General features: G+C 38.3%; 1 protein-coding gene across 1 annotated transcript; it reads left to right on the plus strand.

Moving 5' to 3' along the window:
- Positions 1–689: 689 nt before the first annotated feature.
- LOC128607781 (oxytocin-neurophysin 1-like) lies at positions 690–10,131 on the plus strand. The gene is made up of 3 exons (XM_053624933.1): positions 690–1,045; positions 4,513–4,717; positions 9,212–10,131. The coding sequence occupies exons 1-3, from the start codon at positions 926–928 to the stop codon at positions 9,373–9,375; spliced, it is 489 nt and encodes a 162-aa protein (XP_053480908.1). The 5' UTR covers positions 690–925; the 3' UTR covers positions 9,376–10,131.
- The last annotated feature ends 290 nt before the right edge of the window (positions 10,132–10,421 follow it).

Below are 10,421 nucleotides of genomic sequence, written 5' to 3' on the forward strand. Positions count from 1 at the left end.
ATTTTTTGAATAGAGACATTGAAGTTGGAAGTTCATTCCACTACTAAGGGACAGTCATGCCTCACTGAGTAGGCATCAGTCTGTAACTACCTGGTGTCAGTCGTTAACCTAGGGAACGTAAACCTCAAGGAGAGTGTTGAGGTAGGGGGTGCTGCTCCAGACAAGGTCTGGTACATGAGCCTCAAGGCCTTGAATCTGATGCGGGTGTCTACAGGAAGCCAGTGGAGGGAGATGAAGAGGGATGTTATATGGGTCATCTGTCTTTATACCCTTTATATTCTGTTTAGTTCTTCTAAGTCATAATGATGCAAGACTTTTGTGTTTTATTTTTATTTTTCTGTCTCCACTGTTTCTCTTCTAAAGGCAAAAAAGATGGAAACGAACACTGAAGGTGTTCCTTTTTTCATTTTCAGATTAACTCAGAATTACAGCTGGATCTTTTCTTTAGTGTAGTGCCTTTTCTGTCCCCAGTATCTCTCATTATATTTCAAATGAACAGTGTTAAACATAATACTGAAGCACTAAATACTTCTGTTTATATATATATATATATATATATATATATATATATATATATATATATATATATATATATGTGTGTGTGTGTGTGTGTGTGTGTGTGTGTGTGTGTGTGTGTGTGTGTGAGTGAGTGAGTGAGTGAGTGAGTGTATACACACAAATATGGCAAATATATGGTTTGCGCGCTCTCATGCAGTAACAATACTTAAATCTATGAGCTAATAATATGCCGACAAAATACAGCCTGCTGAGTGATAAACAGCATTTATAGAGACCGTGGGTGGGAATACATTTAGTGTTCTGACGTGGGGTTAACATCAGTGTGGAGAATAAAAAGCGCAGTATAAAAGAGTTGGTCCTGGACACAACTTGGTGGGAAAATAGCACAGAACGTCATCAGGAAGACATGCGCGTCTCTTCACTAGCGGTGCGCGTGCTGTGCCTGCTGTCGCTCTCCTGCGCGTGCTACATCCAGAACTGCCCGCGCGGGGGGAAGCGCGCCTCCGCCGATCCAGCTATCAGACAGGCAAGTAGCACTGAACACACTGCACACATTCAATAAGCCTGCGGTGTTCACTCTGATGCACAAATGCAAATCCTATAGGAATAGCATCAAACCGTTTTTTTTGTTTTTTTTTTTGTTTTTTTTGCAAGCAGCACCTCTAACTATATTTGCTGAACGTCTAGTACTGCACTGTAATTTGTTTGCTTGTTAGTGTGACTTTACGCTTTCCAAACAGGTGCAAGAAGGAAACGATATTTGGCCTAGACTGTAAACCTTATATAACCTTATATAACCTCATTGAGTGTGTAAGGAATGAAACATGATGACGGGACGTGGTGTTACAGGGAACATCATAACACAGACAGCATCATTAAGATATGTTTAAAATATATTAAATTCAACTGTAATAAAATGCCTAATATGCACAACTTAAAAACAATGTAATGTAATAATGATGATAATGCTGTCAGTACAGTCAAGCAGCAATTTTCTGCACGTGTGCACACTAAGTTTTTACACCGAATTTTATCTGCAACACCGGAGAAAAGTTGGATCAGCGTTTGATATCCTATTCGCCAGACATTCAGTAAAAAATATTGACTACTCAGAAATTTCAAACAACCAATCATCACTGGACCAACTCTTATAGCCTACTGACATGTTTGATGATAGGATGAATGCCCTAAAAAATACATTGAGACAATTTGCTAGGGTCTGAACGGTGCTAGGGTGAAGGGACATTTGGGTCTTAAAGCCCTGTTCTCAATGCCAATCTAACCAGTTATCCCTAATAATGCAGCCACTATGAGTATTTAAGTTACATTAAACCACCAGGTGGGAGCCAGTATTCTAGGTAGCCAAGGACAAATAGTAGCTGTGAACATTTTAGAGAAGTATTTTGTACATCCCTTACACTGACTGCACAGCAATGCTGCTGCTAAGACAGTGTGTTCAGCTGAAAGATTTAAACCCTAGTTCATAGACGTTTCTAACTTAAGTGACTAATCATAAAAGTGCCTCTTTTTTCGACTCTTTCGGCTGCTCCTGTTTCGGGGTCACCACAGCAAATCACCCGTCCGCATGTTGATTGTGGAGCAAGTTTTACGCCGGATGCCCTTTGTAACACAACCCTCCCCATTTTCCAAGCTTGGGACTGGCACTGAGAGCGCATTGGCTCGTGCAACCCTGGGGTTGGTTCCCTGACTGGGAATCAAACCTGGGCCACGGCGATGAGAGCACCGCATGCTAGTCTACCAGGGAACTAGTTGTAAAAGTGCCTAATTGTAAAAATTGCCCAACAATGCCTCTTTTTAGGCATGCAAACAGCCTGGAATGAGACATGGCTCAGCTGAAAACATTGATCCTGGAAATGAAGTACTAAAATCCCTCCCGTTCCATACGTTAAAGCCATCAGGTATTATCTATGCCATGGAGTCACAAAACTAGTTCATGTCAGTGGATCTGCGAGATGCATATTTTCATGTCCCCATTGCTCCAGAGCACAGATGCCTACTGAGATTCCAACACCATGTCAGCACGAGGTGGGCTCACCCATGAATAGCCTCACTGCAAACAACCCTCTTGCCAGCAGGGCACAATGGTGCAACAGACACGCTGTCAAGATGTGCACATGTCCAGAAGAATGATGTATGCATTCAGAAGTGGTGACCCAGATCTGGGAAAACCACTCACTAGCAACATGGGTTCTCCCTGCCAGAGCTGGACAGTCCACTAGGTCAGCATACACTGGCACATGACAGACATCACTGTCTACTGTGTGCATTACTGCTCATTCTCCCCACATTGCACAGAATTCAGCAATCAGACCGCAGAGTCCTGATTGTGGCACACAAGGCCAAGACTTCCACTGCTGCAAATGGACAGAATGATTTGGCACACTTGAACAAATTAACTTCACCTACAAGTTCGACCCTTTGGAGTGAGGAGCAGGTGGGGTGTACTCCAACATCTGGATCCAGTGCACTTCCCAGTCCCAAAGTTCCCATCTATATTGATGGTTTATGTGGCAGGTATTGCAGCATGTCTTGCTGGGAACTCATAAACCTTTCCTGCCTTTCTGTGGGAGCAAGAAGCTCATGCAGTACGTATAGGTTTCTCTAAATACTGCCTTTTTGCCAGCGAGCACTTAAAAAAAGAGCGGGAGAACTACATGCCTTGCTTATAAGTTTGCCTTACATGCATTGCCAGCTGGATAACCTTTTGGTTGAATTCAGGACTTCTGGTCAGTCATATCACTCACTTTTTTAACCAATCTATTGACCTTACAGTGTTCCTTGATGTACCCAGTACATGCCCTGTGGTACTATTTGGATTGGATCACAGTTATTAGATCATCAGATTAATTGTCATGGGGAAAGGTACAGGGAGCTCCTCTGTCTAAGTAGAGACTGGGTGATGGAGATCATCAATAACAGAAATGTTAATCATGAAAGAAGGGTCAGAAACTGTGGGTCATGTGAATGAATATTGTGCACTTAATGCTTAGGGAAAAAGGGCTTTAATGGTTCTTCATTTTCTCTCTCTGGGTGACCACTAAAATTTATGTTCAGCTATCAGAGAGGATTAGAACCCCATTAGAAACTCAGAACCCTTAGCAATTATATTATAATACACTTGTTTACTAGTTTACTCTGCTATTTCCTGCTAGCTACCACCAAAATGATGTAGACATTTCCCAAAAATGTACCTTTTAAATGACGTTTCCACTAATCCAAGCAACTTTTGCATTAAAAGTGACATTTTCTTATTATTATGCACTAAGTTTTTTGCCTACCATCCATTTTCGGGCAAACAATAGCCAAAAATAACACCTCCAGGTTTTGGCAAAAGAGAAGTTTTGAGCAAAAAAAGTTAAATGTTTTGCACAAGGACTTTTCATTCATTTAAGATATTTTCATTACCTTGTAGGCTTCCAATTAAGCGCTAATTAGTTGTTTTTATTTATGCATTTACATTTTCCAAACATAAAACACTAAATTAATTTTTCATATTTATGCAACTGCACAAAATGTTGAGTAATGATAAGTCATAGTTTTCAGGCTATTGGTTCAGTTTTGGCCAGAAATATTAATCATGGTGCACAATTAATTATTTTCCCCACTATTATAGTGATAAGTTTAAAATAAAAGCATTTCATTTATAACATTTAATTTTTTTTTTAGCAAAACAACCACACTGTAGCCTCTATTAAACTGTCATTAGCATTCAACAACATGCTAACATATTTTCATATGTTTACCGTACTATATGTTTTCTTTTGTGATGGTTTCTAAATAAAGTGTTTTTCAAGGGTCCTGTTATTATTTAAATCCTAGCAACAACACATCATTTTGTACTGTAGCTGAGATATATTCCCATCTCTGTAAATTGAAGTACATTTGTTAACATATCTCCATTATCATATCTCCAAAAGCAATATTTGAATACATATACTATCTTTTGGCATAAGATCTTTTTTCTTCCAATAGTGCATGGCGTGTGGTCCTGGAGCCAGGGGCCGCTGCTTTGGTCCTGGTATTTGCTGTGAAGCAGGTTTAGGCTGCTCTGTGGGCTCTCGTGAAGCACTAAGCTGTATTGAGGAGAACTACATTCCCAGTCCATGTGAGAATGGAGGGAGAGCATGTGGATCTGAGCAGGGACGTTGTGCTGCTCCAGGTGTCTGCTGCAACTCAGGTCAGTGATGGGACACAATCCAAAAAAATAACGTTTTCCAAAAATTTTGTGTCTGGTAATTAAATCTCAAAGATTCTTTGTCACTTATTAGAGGGGATCCATGTATTTTAAGAGGGGCAATTTACTCTGGCAATACACACAGCATCATCAGTAGCTCCCACTTGTGGCCTTGCCTGCGTCTAATATATGAAGGTGTGCACATTTATTAGTTTACCTTGTATGACGTTTTAACTGTATGATGATCACTCAGATATCAAATATTGTATATTTTCATGAACTGGAGACAAATGCAAGAGCAGGCTTGTTTAATTTAAACCAACATACTGGCAAAACAAGCAACGTCAAGACACGACTCACAAAAGAAATGGCATGAAGTATACAACAGTCTAGCAAAACAACAGTTCCTAAGCAACTGCAAGGAGAAAACACAACATGCTTTCTCACACAAAACACAAAACAGGTCTGCATACACACAGGAAATGTGTGGATTGACAGAAGAAGTTGTTCCACGTACATGCCCTCTGGAGGCTTGGCCCTCAGGTAGTTGCAACCCCACACACCCACCACCCCAATATACCTAAGTAATGTTTTTTAGGAGCTGGGGGGAGGGGGGGTGGGGTATCTAGCTACAGCAGAGCCAGAGGGTGAAGCAACCTCCTGCATGAAGCCAGAGTGGGGAGCGACATACGAAGCAGAACTAGGAGGAGTACCTCATCAGAGTAAGGAGGTAGAGCAGAGCGGAGGAGTGACATCCCCAGCAGGGCAGGGAGGGGAGGCAATGATGAAGTTACTGACTTGGGCTGGAGGGCCTTCCCCCAAAGGATTTTTCAGGTGAAGCCATGCAGAAAACTGACTCCACATGAAGGTGATTATCTCAAGCTGCCACTGCTGTTTCAAGAAAAGGATGTTCTGCCCCGTCAACTCTTGAGTCATTAAGCCTGCTGCATCCATGTTACAAGAGCAGGCTTGTTGTATTTAAAGCAAAACAAGAACATGGTATTAAGCATACAATAGGCAACAGCAACAACAGTCTTGGAAAACTACAGTCACAAAGCAACTACGGGGAGAAAACATAGAAAATATAGATGGTTTTCGGTGATTGTACTTTTTAAATTTTTTTCCCTTTGTTAGTATAAAAAGGAAAAAAACTGTGAATGAATTTATTACAATGCTCATCTAAAATATAATAATTACAAGACAGCATAGGATGAGGTAAAACTCAAGAATTAGCTAAAATACAGTAGTGGCAATCGTGAAAGTAAACAAAACATGCCAATGCTTTGAAGGATGTGAATTCAATTATGAATTTATTATTCAATTGCGAATCTGTTTTTAGAGGATTTAAACCTAACATGGTGAACAAATTATATTATAGAATTCAGGCAAGTTTATTGGGGTTATCTCATACAGTGTGGCAAGTAATAATCTGGAAAGACCTATGTAATATCACAGTCTAAAACTGGATTTAAAGAGAAGTAAATCAGTAAATGAATCATATGTAAATGAATCACATGAAAATGAATCACATGAAAATGAAAGAAAAAAACAAAACAAACAAACAAACAAAAAAAAGGTTCCAGTTAGAACGAAAAATGGCTTTTCAGCCTGATGCCATAGGAGAACCCATTTAAGAATCACTAAGAACCTTTTATGCTCAAGTTCTTTAGAGAACCATCTATTTCCATCTATTTACTGGTGCATTATAGAACCCAGAAATGGTCCTTCACAGCAGTACCACAAGGAACCATGTTATCATAAGTTCTATAAAAAACCCTTAGTTAGTGCTTTAAGGAACCAAAGTAAGGTTCTTATGAGTGATGCCTGGAGAACCTTGTCAGGTCCCACAAAGAACTTTATTAGTGTACACTTTAACCTGGTAAGGGATGATATCTTGAATAACCAATACACTGCCCTGAAAAACCTATAATGAAGCATGAAAAATGTATTTAATCTCTAAAGAACCATGTAGCTCAACTCAATAAACCTATAGAATGAAAAATGACAAGAAGAAGGTTCTTTGCAAAACCTATGGTGCTGTAATGAACCAATGAAGAACCTTTTTTTTTAAGAGGTTTTTTATTTTATTTATTTATTTTTAACCTTTATTTTTAAGAGTATACCTGTTACTACATACTGTTGCTAAATTGTATTCATCAATTGTAGTCAATGTTTGTATTATGACAGCTAGCAATTAGCATGCAGCGCGTTTGTATGGTCAGGGTTTTAGCAAATTTAAGAGTTTATACTTTTCTACTTTAACTTGAATGAAATCTTTGAAGTTGTTATTTTTCCCATACCAGAGTACTTATTTAGGTGAATATCTGCACTTTTACTGTAGTAAACAATTTCAGTACTTTTACTACCTCTGGTTAAATGTTAGCAATTCCTCATACTGTATGTTGCAATGCATAATTGTGCAGAGGATTTATAAAAATTCATTGCTCCTCATCCCTATCTCTAACTCCCATGAACAGCATTGACTGCTGTTTATGTCTAAACACAGTGCTTTGTAAACCCTTTTATAACACTGTAATAACACTAATAAATCTGAAGTTCACTGAAAAAAAAGAAGAAAAAAAGAAAAGAAAAAGAAAATATAGATGGATGGATGGATGGATGGACGGCCGTACAGACGGATTTTATTAGTCCCCAAGTCATAATATGGGTGCTAAAGCAGCAAAGGACATTGAAGTACTAGACAAAGGTATTAACATTCAACATACACTCAGCATCTGCTTGAATAGGAACACCTGCATATTCATGTAGTTATCTAATCAACCAATCATGTTGCAGCAGCACAATGCAAAACATTATGCAGATACAGGTACAGATACAGGCTTCAGTTAATATTCACATCAAGCATCAGAATGAAGAGCAGGTGTGATCTATGTGACTTTGATCGTGGCATGGTTGTTGGTACCAGATGGTTGTTTGTTCAACTTATTCAATTACAACCCCAATTTTGAAAAAGTTGGGACAGTATGGAAAATGCTAATAAAAACAAAGAGGAGTGATTTGTAAATGTTCTTTGACTTGTATTTTTTTTAAAAACGTATAAAGACAAGGTATTTGATGTTTTGCATAATCAACTGCATAGTTTTTTGAAGGTAAGCATTTATTTTGAAATTGATGAATGCAACATGTTCCAAAACAGGGGGACAGGGGAAATTTAGGACTAATAGTGATGTGACAAATTGAAATAAGAAGGTGATGTGAAACAGGTGAGGTAATCATCTAATCATAATATATAAGGAGCCTCCAAAAAAGGCCTAGTCCTTCAAGAGCAAGGATGGGTCGAGGCTCGCCCATCTGCTTACAAATGTGTCAGTGAATAATCCAATACTTTGCGAACAACATTCCCCAAAAATAAATCCGTGGGATTTTGGGCATTTCACCTTCTACAGTGCACCATATAATCAAAAGATTCAAAGAATCCACTCAAAACTCGTAAAGTGCGTCAGGGGCAAGACTGAAAACCACTTCTGAATGCATGTGATCTCCGATCCCTCAAACGTCACTGTCTTAAAAACAGTCATGAGTCTGTAATGGATATCTCGACATGGATCACATGCTCAGGAATACTTTGGTAAATCTTTCTCAGTCAACACCGTTTGCCGCTACAGCCACAGATGCAAGTTAAGGCTTTACTATGCAAAGCAGAAGCCATACATCAAAACTGGACAGAGAACAGCTCCAGTAGTCTGCTGTACACATTGAAGCACCTGAGCTTTCTTAGGGAAGAAGAACCTGCTCTGGCCTTTCTTGAATAGTGCTTTGGTGTTGTCTGTCCAGTCCAATCTGCAGTTCAGGTAGACCTCCAGGTAGGACTGCACCATTTCTACCTTCTCCCCATGGATGGTTACTGCTTTTAGGCTCTTTAACATGCTGGAAGTCCACCACCAGTTCCTTTGTGTTCCTGATGTTAAGTGGCAGGATTGGTTTTCCCTGCACCACAAGACAAATTTCTCTACCAATCATCTGTATATTACAAGCAGTTACTGTGGAAGGGTGCCTTCTGGTGGCTTGCAGGTGAATTGTCCATGGTGGACATAACACATATTGCAAATGTCTGTTTTGTTGTTGTTGTTGTTGTTGTTGTTATATTTAGTTAGAATCCCTCCATTTCCAGTGGAGATACATAAAAACTGTACAGAAGTAACTCCTTCAAACGATGCAAGCCCACTGATAATAACTAATAATCATCTGTGACATAGGTTGGCAACAAGCCATAGCCTGTTAAATTCAGTTTATCCAATCTTTTTTTTTTTTTTGCCAACAAATATATCATTAGTAGGTCACACAAATCATCTTGTCAGCTCACCGTTCCTGATTATTGAAGGTGGAACAGATATTATATATAATTACTGTAATTAAATACTGCCTCTAGAAAGTTTTTTTTTTTTTCATGTGGTATTTTTGTTTATTCTAACACTATTTTTGAGGGCTATGTGTGGATCCTTTTGGATAAGATTTTGGTATTACTCTTTTTTTCAGAGAGTTGTGTTCTGGATTCTGGCTGTTCAGAAGACAGCAGGCATAACCGCCCTGCAGAAGGAAGCACTGTATTGAGCAGTATTTCAACAGGAGAGATGCTTTTGCATCTCCTCAGCCTGGCTACTGTGAAGCAGAGAGAAGTTCAACAGTTCAGCGATACTTGATTATTTGTATTAACATACAAAAACTTAACACAAAGCGTGCTCTTACATATTTTTGTGTGTATTATGTTACCATTTATTGTAATGAGCTGTACAGTTCTTCATAGGGTTAAGTGTGTAAATATGTAGTTAATAAATATTTCTTGCACTCTCACCTGCTATTAAGTGTGTTTACTCCTGTATTCTTTTTTTTCTCTCGTACACTCCTTTCTCCTACTTCTAACCGTTTCATTTAAAGGGCTATTCATTTGGCTTCTGGTAATTTCTTATTCATTGCAACTTCATTGTTCAAGAAACAAGATTAACCACTGTCGTTAATGAGTCACTGTCACGCCAGACTGCTTCCCAGGATGTAACAGGTGTGTGTCAACAATAACATCAAATCCAGTTTTTACTGATGTGACTGATGCTTTATCCCCATTATTCTTTATCTCTGACAGATCCGACAGATTTCACATCTTTTTGAAGATCAATCAACAGTTAAAGCCCATTATAAATACACCAGACATTGTACACAAATATGTATGGAATAAAATTAAAATTTTGTATTTAATCCAAGAATTATAACTAATCTGAAAGGACTTTTTATATGAAGTCATCCATGCCATCACCTCTGTATATTTGGAAAGTGATTCTTTTTTCAATAATGGTATTAATTTTTTATTTGTCTAGTGAATAGTGTCTAATTCTATTCAACTGATGTTATGTAATTGGTTAGTTGTTTATTTAACTGTTCAGAGATGCTTGATATTTCTAAATATTCAGATCTATATTACTTTGCCAGTGATTATGTGAACTACACTGCTCTGTATAGAAAATCTACTTATTTCCCTACTGTTTACAGTAATCTACAGACTCCACTAGAAAATCATTTCAAAGAAATACTTGAAATGGCCACCAAAAAACCTCTTGTACATTTAAATTCTAAATTCATTTTGTTTTTGAAAATTATTAGAAAAGTATCACAAAATGCAAAACTAACAGAAAAAAAATCCCTGATATAATCATTGACTCCTGACACAGAAACAAAAATTATACTTACTTATGCT

This window comes from Ictalurus furcatus, chromosome 5, assembly GCF_023375685.1.
Source record: "Ictalurus furcatus strain D&B chromosome 5, Billie_1.0, whole genome shotgun sequence".
In the NCBI taxonomy this organism is placed as follows: Eukaryota; Metazoa; Chordata; class Actinopteri; order Siluriformes; family Ictaluridae; genus Ictalurus; species Ictalurus furcatus.